General features: G+C 52.2%; 4 protein-coding genes across 4 annotated transcripts; 2 read left to right on the top strand and 2 right to left on the bottom strand.

The window, feature by feature from the left end:
- Window positions 1–1,193: 1,193 nt before the first annotated feature.
- On the top strand, window positions 1,194–3,455 carry HRG_06732 (transposase-like protein; the record flags this gene model as incomplete). Its single annotated transcript, XM_044865203.1, has 7 exons — window positions 1,194–1,199; window positions 1,310–1,417; window positions 1,586–1,936; window positions 2,005–2,131; window positions 2,225–2,510; window positions 2,607–3,177; window positions 3,222–3,455. The coding sequence occupies 7 exons, from the start codon at window positions 1,194–1,196 to the stop codon at window positions 3,453–3,455; spliced, it is 1,683 nt and encodes a 560-aa protein (XP_044720143.1).
- A 719-nt stretch (window positions 3,456–4,174) lies between these two features.
- Window positions 4,175–7,002, top strand: HRG_06733 (DDE superfamily endonuclease domain-containing protein; the record flags this gene model as incomplete). Its single annotated transcript, XM_044865204.1, has 5 exons — window positions 4,175–4,655; window positions 4,719–5,047; window positions 5,175–5,283; window positions 5,753–6,544; window positions 6,608–7,002. The coding sequence occupies 5 exons, from the start codon at window positions 4,175–4,177 to the stop codon at window positions 7,000–7,002; spliced, it is 2,106 nt and encodes a 701-aa protein (XP_044720144.1).
- A 2,242-nt stretch (window positions 7,003–9,244) lies between these two features.
- On the bottom strand, window positions 9,245–9,948 carry HRG_06734 (DDE superfamily endonuclease domain-containing protein; the record flags this gene model as incomplete). The annotated part of the gene is made up of 4 exons (XM_044865205.1): window positions 9,245–9,272; window positions 9,322–9,344; window positions 9,403–9,662; window positions 9,717–9,948. 4 exons carry the CDS (start codon window positions 9,946–9,948, stop codon window positions 9,245–9,247), a joined length of 543 nt encoding a protein of 180 aa, XP_044720145.1.
- Window positions 9,949–11,124: 1,176 nt separating this feature from the next.
- On the bottom strand, window positions 11,125–12,754 carry HRG_06735 (FAD dependent oxidoreductase domain-containing protein; the record flags this gene model as incomplete). The annotated part of the gene is made up of 5 exons (XM_044865206.1): window positions 11,125–12,110; window positions 12,159–12,269; window positions 12,375–12,400; window positions 12,501–12,505; window positions 12,752–12,754. 5 exons carry the CDS (start codon window positions 12,752–12,754, stop codon window positions 11,125–11,127), a joined length of 1,131 nt encoding a protein of 376 aa, XP_044720146.1.
- Between the last annotated feature and the right edge of the window lie 7,891 nt (window positions 12,755–20,645).

Genomic DNA, 20,645 nt, shown 5'->3' on the forward strand with positions numbered 1-20,645 from the left:
ATCTTCAACAGCTGGGTGACAAGGACACCTATGCAGCAACCCTTGCAGGACGTTCTTTCCGGATTCTCATGGCCATCACCGCCAAATTCGACCTTGAGACCCGACAGCTCGACGCAGTTAATGCCTTCACAAACGCCCTCTTAGAAGACGACGAGGAGGTCTATGTAGCCTTCCCAGACGGATACTACAGACAGGGATGGGCTCTTCGCCTCATGCGAGCCCTCTACCATGCACCACCACCCTTTCGCCAACCCCACCCTTTCGCCAGGCAAAAAAAAAAACCACCACCAAAACTTAACTATTTCACTTACACACAACTTGACCAAAATAAAAGTTATTTGCAAATGGTTGCCTGGTATAAATTTACAATTGATGTATCTATTGGATTTTAGGGCTTTTGACCGTCCTCCCCGATCGTGTGGTGCGCTGAGGTAGTATGGTTTCTTCTCTGACTTCAATAACTGAAGCAGCCTCCGATTCTGGCCCTGACTCCCCCGAAGAGCTATGGTTCACCACAACATGCTTCTTTTCGCTTCCTTTTTCCGGATTGGCCTCTCCAGAGGCTAGAGCCTCGCTCAGAGTCATGAAACGTTTATTGGGATTCGGAATAGCCTTCCTCTTCTTCCCTCTCTTCAGGCGTGCCAGTTCCTCCTCCATGCCAGCAATTCTCGTGGCATGCGCCATTAACGTCTGTTGTTGAGTCTCAAACCCTTTGGCTATCACATTATACCGTCTCCGTGTCTTTGGTGTTTTGTTTAGCCCAAGATCGCGAATCTGACGGCTGGTTTTTGGTGTATCATCCGAGCCAAAATACGGCGCCGGGCAGGCTGGCAAACCACTCAATCCTGGCAACCGGTTGCTCAATCCAGTTGAGCAACTGGCAACTCAATCAACGCAATCGATGGTCGGCTGATTAAGCCGGCAATTCAATCCGATCTCGCGTTGATTGACGGGATTGACGGAATTGCCGTTGACGGTGGAAAGTGTGTAGGGTAGATGACCAGTGGATTATATGAAGAAATCTCACCCAAGCCGAAGCGTCAGCAGCTCAGGGCAGATTGACAATTGGACCAATCATCCATTCTGACAAGAGTCCCTTGCTGTTATGAACGCGACGCGCTCGTGTCTGAACCTGGCGTCCACGCGTTCATGAGTAAGGGGGAAAGTGACTCAATCATCGTGCCGCAATCGGGATGTTTGTAACGCCTCTCATATTATCCCACTCTTCTCTTAGATGGGCGACTATCTCGATTCTTTGCCTTCTGCAGGCCCCCAAGGCAGTCGAGAATGGGAAACATTTCCATGGCAGCACTTTCGCGGCTACACCAAATCCCAACGCGCCGGCAAGCTCAAGTCGTGGATTTGGCGCTTTGGGTTTGACATTGAGCATCAAGACAACGGGGACAATAGGCTGTGGGTATGCGGGACCTGTTCGGTCAAGAAATCGCCCCAAGGACCCCCAAGCTTTGCAGCGAAGGGAACGACAAATATCGAGCGCCATCTGCACGATGCGCACCGCATTTCTGGGCCGTTGGGGAAACGTCTGCCGAAAGGTACGACAACAAAGAAGCGCTCTATCGCACAGTTCTTCGAGCTCGACGCAAACGACGGCAAAGAGCAGGCCTTGATCAACACGCTCAAGAATCACTTTGATAAGAATGTGTTCCAATCACTCCTACTTGCTTGGATCACCGAGTCAAATGTTGCCTTTCGCGCCATCGAAGCCCCTCGATTCCGTTCTCTGCTCGACTATCTCAATCCTTCAATTGGCCTGACCCAGTCACACATGACTCACACGACCATTCGGTCCAGGCTTTTCGAAGAGTATCACCAATACAAGGGCGTTGTGGTGAAGGAATTGAAAGAGTGCCCCGGCCGTATCCATCTTGCGTTTGACGGCTGGAGATCGCCCAATCGGCACGCTGTGTACGGGATTGCTGCGTTCTACCTGTCAAGGAAAAGCGCCCACAAAAAATACTTCTCGGAATGCCTGAGTTGCGGCAGTCCCATACTGGAGAGAACATCGCTTCTCAGGTGGCAGAAGTCATCACCTCGTTCGAGATACAGGATAAGATTGGCTACTTCACGTTGGATAACGCGGAGAACAACGACACCGCGATGAGGGCCCTGGGTGACCAATTCAGTTTCGATGGGAGGCAAAGAAGGGTCCGCTGCTTTGGACATATTATCAACCTTGTAGCGAAAGCACTGCTCTTTGGAAAAGACGACGAGGTCTTCGATTCAGAAGATCGTACCAATATTCTCGACCTGGCTCAGCACAACCTTTGGCGAAAAAGGTCCGATCGGCAACTCCACAATCTCGTCCATTGGATTCATCGATCCGACAGGCTGACCTATCTACTACGGAGCCTGCAGGAGAAGAAGGATGGTACGAAAAGGCCGGTCGACGTTGTGACCGATAACATGACGCGCTGGCTGTCTCATTACAAAATGATGGATCGGGCTCTTCTCCTTCGCGAATTTCTCGACGACCTTGTCGCGATCGAACGGTTCGAGCACAGCAGAGGCAGGTCGAGAAGTAGAGCCAGGCCTGCGTGTATACGAGATGAGGATTTACTGACGGAGAACGATTGGATGGTGATCAGCAATTTCCGAGATGTCCTGAGACATTTTGCCAATGCTCTCAAGGCACTTGAAGGAGACGCGCAAGTCCGTGTCCGCAAAGACGGGAAGCTCATAGCCTATGGAACCGCATGGGATATCATCCAGGCGTTCGAATATCTTCTGGAGAAGCTTGAAGAAGCCAAAACGATGGCCAGAGACCTGCCGGATTCTGGCCACTTCGCAATCAACGTCGAATTGGGTTGGAAAAAATTGGATAAGTACTACGCGAAACTCATCGAGTGTCCGATATACTACTCGGCCATCGCTCTGCATCCTGCCTTGCGGTTACAGTGGTTCGAAGAAGCTTGGGCTCATCGACCCGAATGGGTCACGGAAGCCCGGCGGATCGTCCGAGCCATCTGGGAAAGTGACTATAAGTCGCTGAACGTCGAGGAGGGTCCAGCCACTGCTGTGGAGGATTTCCAGCCACCCGACGATCTGGACGATTTCCAAAAGTTTCGAATGAGGCACAGGGTGCAATCGAGCCATATCACGAATGGTGATTACCGGCTGCCGACGCGCCCTATCGCCGACGAGTTGGATCGTTGGACCGTCGATATCGGGGCAGACGACGGGAGATCAATGATCCATTTCAGTACTGGAAACTCAAAGAGGCGACATATCCGCGGCTGGCGCGGATGGCTTTCGATATGCTATCCGTCCCGCCCATGTCTGCCGAGTGCGAAAGGGCGTTTTCATTTGCTGGACTGATGGTTACCCGGCTGCGCAGGAGACTTGAGGTGAAGACCATCAGCGCCGCACAGTCCATCCGGTCTTGGCTGAACGCGGGATTAATACACAACTACCAGGAGTCGTTGATCCATCGGTAGACGACAACGCCTTCGTGGAGGCCGCAGAGGATAATTCTGAGAAGGGAGGACGGGCCAGAGGACTTTGTCGTTATCTCCGAATAGCATATTGACAACCGTCAACGCCAGCAATCCACGCAATCCACGCAATTGAGATTCAGATTGCTCAACGCAATCGAGGATTTGATGGTATCCGAGGGTTATTTTTGTTTCCCCTTCCCCTCGTAATTTGACGAGCTCGTCGAGCCTTGAGAGCCCTTCAAGACGCCGCGTTCCGGGCGGCGGTCGGCCGTCCGGCCGACCGTGGACAAGGGTGGATATTGGAAGCCGCTGAGGGCACGGACGCTAAACTGCGGTGTTGTGGCGCTCAGCCGCTGAATCAGCCACCAAAACCCGCTGTGGATATCCTATTGATATCTCCTGTGTGACACCCCCTTTGCTCCGCAAAAATGTTGCCGCTCCATACAAATTGGACCAACTTCACTTATACAGAATCTACTCAATTTTAAAGGTTTTGACGAGCAGTAACCTGTAGCAGGTATAGAAATGACCGGGTTTACATTATATCTAGTCAGCTGGCCACCACAGGTGTTGTGGTCCGTGACACCCTGGCGTCGCAAAATGGCAATTTCGACCCCTAATCTCCTCCTGCCTCCTTTGCTTTCCACTCTTGCTCATCCTCCACCACCTGTCACAAATGGCTCCAAAAAAAGCCTCTCTCTATCTATACATAGAACGTGATGGCTGAGGCAATTCTCGATGTCACTGATAACGGTCTGTCGCAGCGCCAGGCTTCTCAGAAAGGGGGGATACCCCAGAGTACTACTTCCAGCAGAATGCGAGGTCGGTCGGCATTAACTGACCAGGAACAGCCTGAAAAACTCTTATCCAGAGACCAGGATGCCAACTTGGTTGCCTGGACTCTTCTCCAAGAATCTCTGGGTTACGCTCCGTCCCAGAGTCAAATCCGCGCCTGCGTTGTTGCCCTTCTGAAACAGCAAGGCTGCGACTCAAGATTGGGACGTCATTGGGTAGAAAAGTTCATTCAACGCCATCCGGAACTTAGAAGCAAGGCCGGTAGGCGTCAGGAAGCCAACAGATTTGACTCATTTACTCCCAAAGCCGTGCACTGGTACTTTGACATCAGGGAGATGGAGTACGGGTGGATCAAGCCGGAGAACACGGTGAATGTTGATGAAGGAGGGATTATGTCGGGCTTTGGTATGCAATCAACTCTCCATAGGCGATATAAGCTAGTTCGGTCTCTTTGCTAGGTCTAGACAGTCTGGTGGTTGGCAGTTCGGACCCCAAACGGAAGACTCTTCTCAAGGGACCCCAGTCCCGAAGTTGGACCACTTTATAGAGGCCATCACCGCCGACGGGCGCGCCTTGACTCAGGCATCATATTTAAGGGTAAATACCTTCAGGCACAGTGGTTTAAAGAGGAGTTTCGAAGATTTGCGGACTGGCACTACATAACTTCACCAAATGGATGGACGGACAATCACATTGCCGTTGAATGGCTTGAGGAAGTCTATTTGCCTCAGACGCGGCCTGACGACGACTCTGAGACCAGGCTTATCATTCTGGATAGACATGGGAGTCATGCAACGGTTCGTACTTTGTTTTTACGGCGATGAGGCCCTGCTGATTTGACGACAGAATAAGTGGATGGCTACGTGCTTTCTGAACAATGTCTACTGATTTTATCTCCCATCTCACTGTTCTCATGGCCTCCAGCCATTAGACAACGGTGTTTTCAATGCTATAAAGACAGCCTACCGGAAGGAGCTTGACAGACTGGCTTCTTTGACGGATTCCACGCCTGTTGACAAGGTCAACTTTATACGTGCGTATGCCACAGCACGTCAAACGGGAATGACAACAAGAAACATCTTGTCCGGTTGGAGAACCATTGGGAAATTGGCCAATCTCGCGTTCCAAGGCGTTGGGGCATCCTGAGATCCAAGAAGACAAAGTTACGGCGTCCCCGGAATATAGGCCGTTTTTGGACTCTGACGACACCCCGAAATCCAGCCGCCATATTCGTGATCTTGGCAAGAACAGAACACCTACGACTCGGAGGCGATATGCCAAGATAGCGAAAGGCTGGGAAACTCAATAACAGACACTAACGTACTTCACCACCTAAGTCCCTGCACATAGAAATGGGCACCCCCCTGTTTTGGGCACCCAAGATGGGTGCCCAACCTAAACGGCTGCGTCAACTTCAACAGCAAATTTCACCGCGGAAACGCATCCAATCTGCTAAAAAATTGACGCATGTGTCTTCAAGCCACTACTGATGAAATATACAGAGTCTGACATTCACAGCGCCCTTGAGGCAATCGCCAATGGCGGATCCGCCAAGAAGGCTGCTCGCGATTGGGGCGTCGAGGGCAACTCTTACAATCGCATGCATGGTCACGAATGCAGAAAGGATGCATTTTCTGCTCTTCAGAGGCTTTCTCAGACACAGGAAAAGCAACTTACCGAATGGATTCTCATTCAGGACGCCTTGGGCCTTCCTCCCACTCACTCGCAGATCAGGCAGTTCGCGCAGCGCATGCTCGCCGTCAAAGGAGACCACACACCGCTCGGAAAACACTGGATGCAAGCATTTTTAAGACGAAATCCTGCAGTTCGGACCCAGAAGTGCCATCACAGAGACTCTGCGCGTGTCAACGGCGCTTCTACCGAGGTAATTCGGCCTTGGTTCAACAATTTCTTCCTTCCCGAGATTCTGGCTATTAAGCCGGAGAACAGGTACAACATGGATGAAGCAGGCATCATGGAAGGACTTGGGGAGAATGGCCTGGTCGTTGGCAGTGCTGAAAACGATCTGTACAAAAGAAGACGCCTGGTTCTCGGGTCTGGACGTCGTTCATCGAGTGCGTGTCCGCTGCCGGCACCTTCCTCCCTCCACTCGTCATTTTCAAGGGCAAATCGGTCCAGCAACAGTGGTTCCCAGAAGATCTCAGTACTTTTAGTGACTGGCAATTCCTGCGACAAAGAACGGCTGGACTTCGGACCAAACTGCGGTGGAGTGGCTCGAAAAGGTGTTCATTCCAAGAACCCAGCCACCCGACCCTTCGGAGCGAAGACTGCTAGTATTGGACGGCCACGGAAGTCACGAGACGGTTGACTTCATGTATCTATGCTACCAGCATCAGATTCACCTTCTTTTCTTACCTCCTCTCATGTGCTGCAACCGCTCGATTTGTCTGTCTTCTCCGCTCTTAAGCACTACTACCGCAAACAGGTCGGATTTCTCAGCCTCCTGACCGATTCAAGCCCAGTCGGCAAGCAAAACTTTCTTTCCTGCTACCAGAAAGCACGCGAGCAAGCGCTCACTGTGTCAAACATCAAGGGTGGCTGGAAAGCGACGGGTTGTGGCCGGTGTCGATGGCGAAGCCACTTTGAGCCCTCTTCTGCTGGAGAACAGCAACAGACGCAAAAGAACGCGAAAATGTGGCCAATGCATTCAATAGCCACTTACCCACCAGTGACTGGCAATCAGACACATCCCAGATTGCGTGGTCGACCCCGAGGCGCTCGCAAGATCTGAAGGTTCAGGTAGTTCAATTCAACCAGCTAGACGACGACGTGCCCACGAAGAGATTGCTGTTCAGGAAGATCACAAAGGGTTTGACGAGAAGGATGGCCTTTGCAAAAGCTCAATTGCAGATTCAGGCACTGGAAACACAATTGGCGGCCGTCAAGCCGAAAAAGGAAGAGGGTGGTCACGAGCCCGAATTCGAGGTTCGCCAATATTGAGGCAATACGACGGGCGCAGGAGGAGGTGAACGCAGCTGAGAATGAAGAATCTGATGAAACCGAAGCTGAGGTTTCAGAAATAGGTGACGATTGTATCGTAGTGCACGGTGGTGGGCAGTGAGAAGGGATTGAATTAATGGTGTTGAAAATGGTCGTGATTTTTTTGGGGTGCCCAAAACAGGGGGGTGCCCATTTCTATGTGCAGGGACTTAGTTGGCCACACCACCTAGTGGGCCACTACCCTGCCCAAATCCTTGCCGCTCCATATTCTCACCGTCGCAAAACACACCACAGATCGATAATCGGCAAAATAATTACATGAACAGAATTCTTAGTCCCCGGGCAAGATCGAGGATTATGACCGGGCAATATAAAGCTATTGCGGAGCCGCTGTGCGTTTCCCCGTCGCGCCGGATCTCACCCTGACCCTCGCCGCCCCTCGCCTTCCTCTCTGTAAGCTGAAGACCTCTCTCATAGCTAAAATACCCTCATCTATCTTTGCTCCATTACACTCAAGGCATCTCTTGCAAGCTCTTGACTTTAGGCGCTTTTCAGCGCTCAGGAACACTTATGGTTGGCTTGTGACTTGTCTAAGAGAAGCAGAATTGTGGACTTTTCAGATCAAGAACATACACATTTTGGTCCTCTATCACTAGGGCGATCGAATAAACTTTACAAGGAAGACAAGAAAGCACTTGAGGCTCTCGCGAAGATGAGAGCAAAGTGGGCATAGAAGTGGATAAAGGGACTTTTCGAAGGTCGAGTATCATATGATCAGATGGTATGCGAGAATGCATGTGTTGATTGCTCTGCCCCGGTTGCCCTTTTCCCGTCCAAACGGCCTCTTTGTATCCTCCAAGCTTCTCCCAAGTTGATATCCCGTTTTCAGGTATAGTATACATTCTATCAGAAAGAGGGCACTTCTTGCCACTTACTGAAGGCCACGTAAGTCATCTACGTCAGCAACATCAGCTCCATCTCCCCGATCAAATAGCTCTTCTAGCTATTAGATAGATAATTCAGTCTCTCGAGGTCCCCGAGCCAGTAATAGTTATGCCGGACTCCTCAAAAGGTCCCCGTTCGAATAGGAGATCCTCCGGACCCCTCAGTGGTCTAGGAAGAAGAAAGAACAGTCTGCAGACTTCCCTTCTTACCTGGTTTCAAGCTGTATTACCTAGAGAGACCTAGAGACCTCAACTCGTTGGACCTTCTTCTCGACAGCAATATGATCAGAACTTAGAATAATAAATACAAAAATTATGTCATTTTGTAAAGAAATGAACGCTCCTATTGATTCCGGCGCTTTTCACTACTCTCCCGGACCTAGTGGCGACAGGAAGTGACTTAGGTGCTCCTTGACCACGATCACTGACGCTGTCTCCACTTCTGAGACCTCTTCCTCCTCAGTGTCAGAATTCCCCACAACGAGTATTTCTTGGCTTCTGATTTGGGGAATAGCTTCCTTAGCTGCCAAAGCTTCACTAAGAGTCATGAACCGCCTGTTCGGGTTCGGAATTGCTTTCCTCTTCTTGCCTCTCTGCAACCGAGCCACTTCTTCCTCCAGCTTCGCAATTCTGGTGCTATGTTCGGCAAGCGTCTGTTCTTGAGCTTCAAAGCCTTTAGCTATGACGGCAAAACGCCGCCGAGTGCTAGGAGTCTTGTTCTTGCCAATGTCTCGAATGTGGCGGCTGGTTCTTGGCGTATCGTCAGAACCCAGAAATGGCGCAGACTTTGGAGATGTCTCTATCATATCTGCGTGAATTTCTGCATGCCGCAATGCCTTGCATCGTGAGATTGGCCAATTCCAGTGACCCTCCAGCCGGACAATATATCCTTTGCGGTCATTCCGACCTCGCGTGCTTTGGCATATGCCCGTATAAAATTGACCTTGTCAACGGGCGCAGAATCAGTCAGGCAGGTTAAATTCTGAAGTAGTTTCCGATATGCCGCCTTGATAGAATTGAATACACCGTTATCCAATGGCTGGAGGCCATGAGAGCAGTGGGCAGGAAGGTAACAGGAATAAACGTTGTTCAAAAAGCACGTGGCCATCCATGCATCCTGGTTCTGGTTAATAGTGATTCCTAGGCAGATAAATATGAAAACGCACCGTTGCATGGCTTCCATGTCCATCTAATATGATCAGTCTAGCATCTGACTCATCGGCTGGCCGCGTCTGAGGCAAATAGACCCTCTCAAGCCACTCAATAGCAATATGGTTATCTGTCCACCCGTTAGGCGAAGTTATATAATGCCAGTCGGCTATTCTGCCGAATTCCTTCAAGAACCACTGCTTCTGGAGTTCTTTGCCCTTGAAAATAATGCCAGGAGTAAGGGCGCGGCCGTCTGCAGTGATAGCTTCAATAAACGAGGTCCAGTTGCGGGACTGTGGTCCTTTCAGAAGGGCCTTCCGTTTTGGGTCCGCACTCCCAACCACAAGGCTATCCAAACCTAGAAAACGGAGCTTGGTTAGTTATAGTAATGAAAGGCAAGTCAAAAACTCACCAAAGCCAGACATAATACCGCCTTCGTCAGCATTCACGGTATTCTCCGGCTTAATCCATCCATACTCCTTTTCCCTGATATCGAAGTACCAGTGAACCGCCTGAGGCGTGAAAGCGTTAAATCTACTGGCTTCCTGACGTCTTCCACGCTTGATCTTGATCCCCAGGTGGCGATGGATGAATTTGGAGACCCAATTGCGGCCCACTGTCTGCTCATTGTTCAGTTGCCTCATAAGAGCTTCGACACAGGCGCGGATCTGACTGTGAGAGGGAGCATAGCCGAGAGACTCTTGACGGAGGATCCAGAACACCAGAAGAGCCTCCTGAGTCTTCCTCGAGAGTTTATGAGACTGGATTTGATCAGCCAAGGCTGCTTGGCCTTTGAGTCTGTTGAAATAGACTGCTGAGGTATGTCGTACTTTTGGGCAGCGCGATACTGCGACAAGCCATTTTTGTGATGTCCAATATAGCATTTGCCATTTCATCCTCCGTGTAGACACGTCGAGGCCACTTTGAGGTCATTTTGGCCCGGTGGTGGAGGAATCACAAGAAGAATCATCGTCAGGAGGCAGAGGGAGATTAGGGGGCTGGATGGTAATTTTGCGTGCAAGGTACGCACAGGCCACAGACCCCTGTACAAACATTCAACCATCAAAAAGTAGAATTCAGTCAATCCTCTATCTACTCCAAGTGACGGCTTGTGAATATCTTCAAAGCTGGCTGGAATCGGTGTAAATGAAATTGATGATTTTTGGTGAGGTTTTCTCAATTGCGCTACCGGTACCCAAAGGGGGGTGTTACCCAAAGGGGGGTGGGGCATGGTAACCACTTATCTACCGACACCAGCCAATCCAGCCTACTTTAGAGCCCTGCCATACAAAAAGTCGGCCAATCAGATATGAGCAAACCTATTAATCCGCTATTCGGGTACAACGCGCCTACGGGACCTGACGCCCCGGCCCAGTTTGGGACGGAGGTCCCCCACCTGCACCAGGCTGGCGGCTGCGACCCAACATGCTCAACATCGCGACGACGGCGGCCCGCGGGCCGAGGCAGATGAGAAAGTTGTATATAGGTTTTCCTCCTGGGCCACCGGGTTTTTCCTATATAGGTAACGAGTAGATGCTCTAGAGCCTGCAGGCTAGCTAGTGTAATAAACAACTACTACTACTTACTACTAAGCTGGTTGGGTGACAATTTAAGGTGATGACGGGTCGGGGATGTAGGGAAGCAAAAACAAGAACCAATCACAAGGGAGCCTTTTAAACCAAGTGGTAGAATTTTTTAGGTGGTCTGCAGCGGGGCATAGAATCCTTTCGTTCCTCGCGGCAAAAGGCCCTTCGGGCTGAATGAACTGCACGTCTTGAGAATATGAGAATACCAATCTTGCCCAAGGTCCTGGTTTGCATTCAAGCCAAGTACGGTAAGGCCAGAACACCCTTCTCAGCAGCAACGGCCACCGTGTCTCTGGCCAAGGCGCTCTCAACGCGCGTCTCCGTCAGCATGTACTCCGGCGGCAGATCAACATCATCCGTCATGAGCATCATATTGACAACGGCCTTGGCACACAGTGCGGCGTTCGGCATACCATTGCCAGTATATCCCGCGCAGACCCAGAGGCCGTAACCACCACCAAGTGACGGCGGGACTGACCCGACCCATGGGTGGGCATCACGCGAAAAACCCATAATGCCTGTCCATGCATAAGTTGCTACGGGGTCCGGACTCTTCGCCTTCTTCTCTTCTTCAGCAGAGAAGTACCGGTAGTCATTCGCAGGCCGCATATCCAGGTCCAGCACCGTAGACAACTCACCCCCAAGCCATCGGCTCACTGGCTCGTCGAGCTCAGAGTCGTCCCAAACCCCGACACCAGCGTTGCGGCCACGTTCACGGCCCCCTCCCAGTACAAGCTCCGAACCTGGAGCCGGACGCTGGACCAGGTAGTCGTCTCGACCCACAGCCTTGTCGCTGGCGTCGCCAAAGAAATAGTATGTATTCCGAATGTCCAGTGGAGTTTCGTCACCTTTCAGGTCGCGCGGCGGCAGAGCCACGACTTGACCTCGCGTTGGCACAATAAGGTCCCTGAACTGCGGCAACAAGTGCGAGGTGTAGCCATTGGTTGCCAGCAGCACTGAACCAGCGGCGATTTTCCCACGAGGCGTCTCGACGATCCATGTGGCCATGGCCGCGGCTGCAACGAGGTCGTTGGACGTGTCAACCTTCTTTAGCCTTGTAACTGGCGTGTTGGTCTGTAGATTGAAGGAACCCTTTTCTGAGCACTTAGCGAGAAGTTGCTCCAAGATAAAAGCTACTAGTTTGTATGGCCATAAGCTAGCAGCGTATCGCTGTACGACGGCACCTTCGGCATTCGGGATGCGTAACCCTTCAAGCGTCACTGCTTTCCGTTCGCTCTCTGGTAGCCAGGCGACAGAGCCACCATTGCCCTTGTTGACAAATGTCAGGTTGGCGGCGAGGCCCGGATTCTCATTACCGAGGTGCTTAACCATGTCACTCGTCAGGCTAGCGAGAGATTTTGAGAAGTAGGCGTGCACCCCTGGTGGAGTTCCAGTCGCATGGAATGTCGTAAGCCTCGACCAGGGACTTTATGTACGCGAATGTGCGCAGCTCGAAAGTAGCAATATGAGGCGCCGATGTGTACAGCAGAGGTTGGCAGTGGCCACCATTCTGGGGATACGTTAACGAGATGCGTAAATAAATAAGAGGAGAAGGTGTTCGAAGCTCGTGTGATATATTCGTTGCAGCTGATCATAATCGAGTCACTTACCCGTCCTGTAGCCCCCCAACATGCCTCTCTTGCCTCAAGCATTATAATATCCAACTCGGGTTTCTGCTCCTTCAAGGTGTGCGCAGCAAACGTGCCCGTGATGCCACTTCCACAATAACCACATCAACCTTGTTAGGTAACATCGAAGTCGTACGGTGTCCTAGCAACTTCTCTGAAGGTTCTTTCTGCCAGTAGGAGCTCGTCGGATTGTCCACAGGCAGGCCAGATTGACCATCTAAGAGTTGGCATACCATCGTCCTCTTCGAACCTGGATGAACGCCAGATCTCTCGGCAACTGTACGGAGTAGTTGAATTTGTGATAACTGAGTACTTGTAGCCACGGGGGCAAAGTGCCGCGGGTTAGCTAGCGGCTTGGCACGAGTCGCGAAAGGGTACATACAAATTCGCGACACCGCTGCCTAGACAAATGAATCCATCCGACTGATATTATATAGTGAGCAGAGAGATAGGAAAAGCAAATAATGGCGCCAGAGTTCTCATGTTATGACCCATGCCGCTACTTACCTACCTACCTATTGGTTGCTATAGGCGCTGACGGCAGTACCTATTGATACGCGTACGAATAGACTACGGCTGCTACTTCGTACGATGTACAAATTGTCTTAGGCTAGAGCGTTGCCTATTTTGGCTAGACACCGTACCCAATACGGCTAAACACAGGGAGGATAGTTTTGGCACACAGGACGATTACCCGTGCCACGCCCCATTTTAAAGTGGGTCATGGCACGGGTAGAGGTCAATGCGCCATTGCTTTGTACCTCTTTTTGGAGGTGCGGGGTGGGAAGCACAGGATTGGCTACTGGTGCGAGGTAGTGGGGGCTACAGCCCCCGAGAGATTCCGTACGCCCGCCTAGCAGGGCAGAGGGCATAATTTGGGGTGCATGTGTGTAAAAAAAAAAATTTCGTTCTTCGTCTCCCTCTCTACTGTACGGAGGCAGCTTTCAAAAGTCGTTGCGAACGCTAAAATGACCCCTGCCTTGAGGAACGAAATGCCTTGAGGAACGAAATGCCTTGAGGAACGAAATGCCTTGAGGAACGAAAGTACTACTCGTCCCACAAACCCACTTAAAAGTGGGTTTGTGGGACAATGCCTCGCGCCGCCTCCAGAACATTTTCGCGCCCCCAATCCCCGCCTTTGATTGGTCGGCTTTTCTCCCCGTATCCTCCACGGCGCCTTGAAGCGACAGAGGTCGCCCTTCGCCCCTTGTTGCCCAGGGAGTACTTGACGCATGTCGGGCTGAGGTGTGGATCTGCGTCGCGCCGGCGCAGAAGTTGGCCTCCTCTTCGAATGCGGCCGAGAACTGCTCGGCACTGTCCAGCAGGGACTCATGAGACGTCAGACGTCGCCGAACGCTCCGCCTGGACGGCGCAGAAGCCTTCCTGGTCCAGGTCCTGCCTTCCGCGTCAGCCTGCGTCTTCTCGGCCCATGACAGCAACGCCCCGTGCCGTTGCCTACCTCAGAAGACGCTATCGACATAGCGGATGATTCGCTCACGGTACGCGGCCTGCTCCTCCCCGTGGGCGTCGGAAAGCATCGAGCTCAGGTGCGCGTTTCCGTGTAACCAGAGCAGCCCGTGGACGTGGAGGGATCCTCGTTCGTTGGTCTCCCTGGCACCGTACTCGTGCCCGTCCCACTTTATTTTTATTATTAATATATTCCGCCATTGACGATAGTCAGAGGCACTGCGTCAGACTCGCTAAGCCTAATCTAGAGCTGTCCAATACTCGGTTCCCGTCCCACTTTTCTAGTAGTAGTAGTAGTAGTATTGATTACCGTCTGGGACATCCCTATAAGGGCAAAAGACGTGCTAGGCTAGAGAAGACTAGATACATAGAATATCCCGAGTACCTGGACTAAGGACCGTGTGTAGCACCTAACCACTCCATCTAGCAATTCTGAGGCTCTGAGGCCGGTCGGAAATTCAGGGCCCTTCCCCGTCAGCGGGTTCCAGGCACGGCAGTGAAGCCGTAATAGTAGTCAGTCTTTGGCCGAGGCCGGGTGACTGAGAAAGCCCACGAAGTCATGGGCCGGCCGCAAGCCCCCTCGAGGAGGGCCTACGGGGCAGAAAGAAAAAGAAGGGAAAAGGGAAGCAGAGAGTGTAGCAATGTTAGTCGGGGGTTCGCCCCGATGGCGATTGTCTTCTCCCGCAGGAGCGTTCGATCCGGGACCACTTCGTGGTCATGACAGTCGGCGAAGTCCCCGTGCCTGCTCCTCGTAGCAAGCAGGTGGTGGAGGTGTTGTCGATTGGTGTGCAGCTCCGGGGGACACCTGGTGAGGCCTTGAGCTCTAGGCTCTTGTAGCTCCTCAGGGCCCCGCGGCCCACCAGTCCAGAGGAAGTCGTGGCCGCTAGGCGGCAGAGGTCGGGGCCGCGAGACGGCAGAAGGAGTCAGGGCCGCAAGGCGGCAGAAGGCGAGGCCAGCCAGTAAAGGCGGCAGAGGGTGCAAGGCAGCGCGAGGCGTGCCAGAGAGGGCGAGAAGAAGTCGGGCCGCGGGGCGGCAGAAGAGGTCGGGGCCGCGAGGTGGCAGCAGAAGTCAGGGCCGCGAGGCGGCAGAAGTCGAGGCCAGCCAGTAAAGGCGGCAGAAGAAGGCGATGCCGCGAGGCGGCAGAAGGCGAGGCAGCGCGAGGCGTGCCGTTATTCGAGACCAGCTTCCCAAGAGGAGACGAACTCTCCAAAGTCTGCCTTTGGTGCCTGCTAGAGCCCCGTTAGGGCTAGAGAGGCAGAAGCATGGTCGGGTGGCCTGAAAATTTCTTCATCACTAACAGGCTGCTAACAGCCCGCAGAAGAGAAGAATTTTTACAGGGGAGAGTTGCCCACTTTTCTAGTGAAGGTGAACCGGAATCCAGAAAAGTGGGGCGGGCACGAGTATGCCTAAGCCGCGGTGCAAGAAAGCGGAAGGCTTCCAAGGAGGATGAAACGCAGTTGGGACTGCAGCAGCGGCCTACCCAGGATTGTATACTAGTGGATTTCCCTTCACTGAAAAATGGCACTTATGCCTGTTCAGGCTGTAGTCGAGGCGCCTTGGCTTTTAACTCATGCTTAGCGCGATAATCCCTGCAATATGTCTGTCCGAACCTGTCCGTCCGGAGCCATCCCGGGGGTGTTTGTGTGTTGTACTCGTGCCCGCCGCCACTTTAAGGGGATTCGCTTTGGCTCACCGACTTTTTTTTTAAATGGGTCCCCTTAAAGTGGGGGCGGGCACAAGTACAACACACAAACAGAACCAGCTTGGCACAATCAAGGCCCACTTGTATGCTCTCTTCATGAGATCTAGCACTACTCTATATAATATCTCGACCCATACCGCTTCTCTTGCTCTCCGAGCGAACCTGGCATTGCCTGTGGCAGTCCCTTCTCATCTACATTCAACTCTGCTTCGACAGTCCTTTGAAACTCTCCAGGTTCTCCTGTTGCTCTACGCAGCTCCACATGCCAGAATTAGTTCCCCTCTGGGAGCAGCCGAGCCACCCAGGCAGGCTATTGGTCGTTAAAGGGAGCCAGCCCTACAAGACGGCCGCTTTCTCCCTAATTTCTTTGCCAGCGGGAGCCTTCTTCGCGAAAATCAATAGTGCCACTCCTGTCAATCGTCCAACATACACCTCTGTTGCAAGTGGCAAGGATTCGCACCTTGAACTAAACTCCGACCTGGTCTACTGCAACCATTCCTGTAACCCCAGCCTCATTTTCGACATGACTCGCTTCGAGGTCCGGGTTTCAGACACGAGACCATTGAGCATTGGCGATTCGCTTACGTGGTTCTACCCGGCATCCGAGTGGGAGATGGCGCAGGGCTTCACGTGTGAGTGTGGTGAAGGAGACAAATGCCTCGGATTCATTACAGGGTCTTCAAAAATCGATCACTCGGTTCTGGAACGCTACTGGGTCAATGACCACATTCGTCAGCTTGTAGAGGAGCAGATGCAGGGTTACGAAGCCACCGGAGACATAGATGGCTGTGGACCTAAGAGGCTACCCTGACTATTCTATGAGTCTATGTCTCAATGGGGACAAAATGGCAAGCTTCCACCAGACCCGACCATAGCCCTACCCAACTTTGTATGACCGATTAAAGTTCAGGACAATGTGTCCATCGGAGCCGGCCCACAATTGCCCCTGGATGTAGGTACTACTCCGTACTTCGTATCGTTAATCGGCATGGAGTCTGTATTCTCTCGTCAATTCCCTACCTTTCGGTCGGCAGGCGATGCCCTCAACGCCGCCGCCCGGCAGGAGGTCTTTGCCTTGGCTGTCCGCAACAAACGCCCTAATGCCGCCGCTCCAACGTATGTTATTCTCAGCAAGCTGAGAGCGCGGGTGGAAGGATAATGTGACGGCCTAGCACCGTCACACCCCCCTTGCATACATGACCCACATGTTGTTGGGCCAACGGCCCACACGTACGGAAGGCATATTTAGGGAGAGGACACCCAGTTGTATTGTTCGGTTCTCCTTTCTCTTCTTCAGAGCAGAATCTTCGTAATAGAGTCCACAGCCTTCTGGCTCAGTCCGTGACCGTCACAGATAACGGCAAGCACAATTGAGTCCAAACGATGATGCATGTCTTCTTACATATCTGTGCGACATTTGAGGGGGCATTTATACGAATAGATACCTCTCTTGGACCCGTGGAGGCCCTGAATCAGTGCCAATTCCCGCGTATCCCGGTTGGGGCAATGTTCCTCTACTGCATCGATACCCGACTCAAGTCTATGTGTTGTGACCTGCCTCTTCACTAGGGCTTTTATGCGTGCGTGGATTTGACCGTCAGTCTGCTCCCTCTGACAGTTATGTTGAGGTGCTCCAAGGGCCGCGTTTGGAACGACCAGGGCAATAAGGCTATTCCCAAAGGGAAGCGAAGGAAGACAAACACCCAGATGACGGGCTGTGGACTCGGCAATCTGTTGCATGACATGGTGCGTTGCATGACGCAGTGAGGTACGTTAATGAAGTCCTTTCGTTCCTCAAGGCAAACGCCCTTCGGGCTGAATTAACTTTTAACTTATTCCGGAAGGGTTGATGGTCCCTACGCTTTTAAGGAGTCAAGGGGGCAGACAAGCCTTAATGGGTACTCAAAATCGACCACTCAAGGCAACACAAAGCATACGATCCAGCGACATGGCGAGAGTACTTACAAGTCGGCATCCGTAACCCCAGGCATGCTGCATCAACGTAGCTTGGTATAAAAAGCAATTTGCAGAGCCGGAAGATAAAGAAGGCATGGTATGAGGACGTTAGTTTCCACAAGGTTCTAGATCTCAAAATCTACTGGTGCCACGTTATACAGCTATGCGGTCATGTCTTTCGTTGTCATCAAGCATCCGCGACTATCGTGGCGGCTTCGTGGCCCTCGAGACGACTCACATCCTCTCTGCGGCCGTAAGATTGACCGCCAGAAACAAATCATGCAGAGATCGTCTAGCTACAGATCTTCGAGGGCACAGTGGAAGGTACCACATAGGTGAAAAACAATGATGCATGTTCTAGTGAGACTGTGAGACATTGAGGCAGTCTTTATAGGTACACATACATACCTCTTGCGGCCCTAGATTCTTAGCATAAGCCTCATTCATGCTTGTTCATGCGTCTTCCTGCAAAGGGTGCAATTCCAAGTCTGCTAACCCCACGGGTCATATTATTAGTAGCCCTTACCAACACACCCCCTTTGTATCAGGCCCGTAAGGAAGCCTGATGCAAACAGTGAATTAAATGATCAAGTGATATAACGATTTGTTGAGGCTATTCAGCGTTGAATTTAAATTCCCTTTCCGAGGTTCTGTCGCGAAGCTTATAGTGTCGATTGACACTGTCACCTGCACCAACAGGTGGCCATGTTTTTTCGTGACAGGTTCCTTGTGTTGTATCAAGGTCTGTCGAGAAGAAGGTCCGAACGAGTTGAGGTCTCTAGGTCTCTCTAGGTAATACAGCTTGAAACCAGGTAAGAAGGGAGGTCTGCAGACTGTTATTTCTTCTTCCTAGACCACTGAGGGGTCCGGAGGATCTCCTATCCGAACGGGGACCTTCTGAGGAGTCCGGTATATCTCTTACTGGCTCGGGGACCTGAAGAGACTGAACTATCGACCTAATAGCTTGGAAAGCTATTGATCGGGGAGATCGAGCTAAATGTGCTGACGTAGATGACTTACGCGGCCTTCAGTAAGAGGCAAGGAGTGCCCTCTTCCTGATAGAATGTATATTCTACCTGAACACGGGATATAAACATACGTACTAGTTAAAAGGCCACCCCGTCACGCTAAACGGCCACCCAAAAGTGGGTCAACTGTGGCTTGGTCGCCGCGCAGCGCCGATGCCGCAAAGGTGTGTGCGCGCATTCGCTGCCGGCATCGAGGTGCGCGCCAGAGGGCATGTTGAAGCCGCAATTGAAGCCGCAAAGTGAAGCTGGCCGTGATGCAAATTCAAGTACGTAGGGCCATGTTCTTGGGGTCGTAGAAAACACACTTCCGTCAATTCAAATGCAGCGGTAACGCCGGTAGCTATAGTAGACCCTCTGCACACAATTCCTGCTGTACAGACTCCTCCTCATCCACCTGCCGGTCCATCTCGTTAAAATCGGCTAAAGGGTCGTCTTCATCCTCTATATCCTCACCTCCTTGACGAATTGAGGGTATCGGCATTGGCTGCGTGGCACAGCGAATCGTGCCCTGCGTCTCGCCCGGGCCAGTAAGCTCATCGTCAGAGTCAGGCGTGCGGCGTACGGCACGCTGATACGCTCGTGGCATCGCTGTGCCAGGCTCGTACGAATCGCCATTGGCTTGAAGGTATTCCAACCCCGTTTGGTCACATCAGCAGCGCTGCCGGCGGTGTTGACGGTAGCAGCAGCAGCTTTCCTCCAGCCTTGCCCCAGCCTTGCGCTTCTTACCCGTAGCCTTCGTCTTCGTACTTTGGAGAGCCGCCGGCGCTGTGGACGGCGGCGGCCTTGTGGCCTCGCTGCGTTCGTCGGATTCCGCGATATCGTGTGCTGACGGCTCTCCGCGTGGCCGTTACGACCTCCTGCTGCCTCGAGGTTCAATGAGCCCTTGGGCCGGCCTTTCCCGTGCATAGGAGTGGATCGTGAGGAGCATCGTTAGGGCTTGTGCTCTGCCATGCCAGAGCTCGTCAACGTCATTCATTTCGAAGGAACGGCGGCGGCGGCATTGGGCCGCTTGAAAATATCGTGACGGCAAGGAAGGCCAACCAAGACTTGACTTGAAGCCGCAGTGATGAAGAAGATCACAGCGGCCGGGCGGCGGCTTTTCTTGGTCGCTTGAAGCGGCATTCCTTGCCACAGCGCGGTATTCGCCCCCTATCTTCTGGAGCCCAAACTTTGCGGTATCGGACCTTGCGCGCGACCAAGCCACAATTGACCCACTTTTGGGTGGCCGTTTAGCGTGACGGGGTGGCCTTTTAACTAGTACGTATATTTATTTATTTATTCCGCATATGTGGCTCTAGGCTATGACCCTAAGGGCCTAGGCCTTCGAAGGCCGCACTACCACCGCAGGGCTAGCTAATAGCTAGTTAAAGTAATAATCATGGGAAAAGAAAAGACATAGGAAAGCGAACGTGCGGAACTCTGATTGGAATTAATAAGCCAGCCCGAAGTGGGGTGATGCGTTGGCAGCTAGGGTCCAACTAAGAGCTGGCGCTTCGCTCATTTGGGTTGCATCTACTACTCGTGCCCGCCCCACTTTATTGGGATTCGCTTAAAAAAGGTCGATATTCTGTTCATTCGGATGATCTGTTCATTTGGGTGATCAGCACCTGTCAGAACCTTGATGAGGTTCTCGTCGGATAGGTCACGGACACAGCAAGAATGGTACGATCGGATGAAGTGAGGTATGATGTGTGTGTGTCTGTGTCCCCATTTGGGGTGCTCTGCCCAAGCCCTATATCAAAGGGCGATGGCCTCAATCCCTATGACATGCCATCACGTCATATCTCTGTAACTGTCTCATAGATGTCCTCGTGGCCTCATCGGCTGCGCTACCTGGTGCGCTATCGTCTGCGCTACCGTTGGCGCTGCCACTAGTAACCTGACGCTATCGTAGCTGCATCTACCCGGATTCTACCGGATCTAACAGCACCCACTTCACCCGGGTGAGCTAAAGCGAATCCTTAAAGTGGGGCG

Source organism: Hirsutella rhossiliensis (assembly GCF_020360975.1).
Source record: "Hirsutella rhossiliensis strain HR02 chromosome Unknown scaffold00006, whole genome shotgun sequence".
NCBI lineage: Eukaryota > Fungi > Ascomycota > Sordariomycetes > Hypocreales > Ophiocordycipitaceae > Hirsutella > Hirsutella rhossiliensis.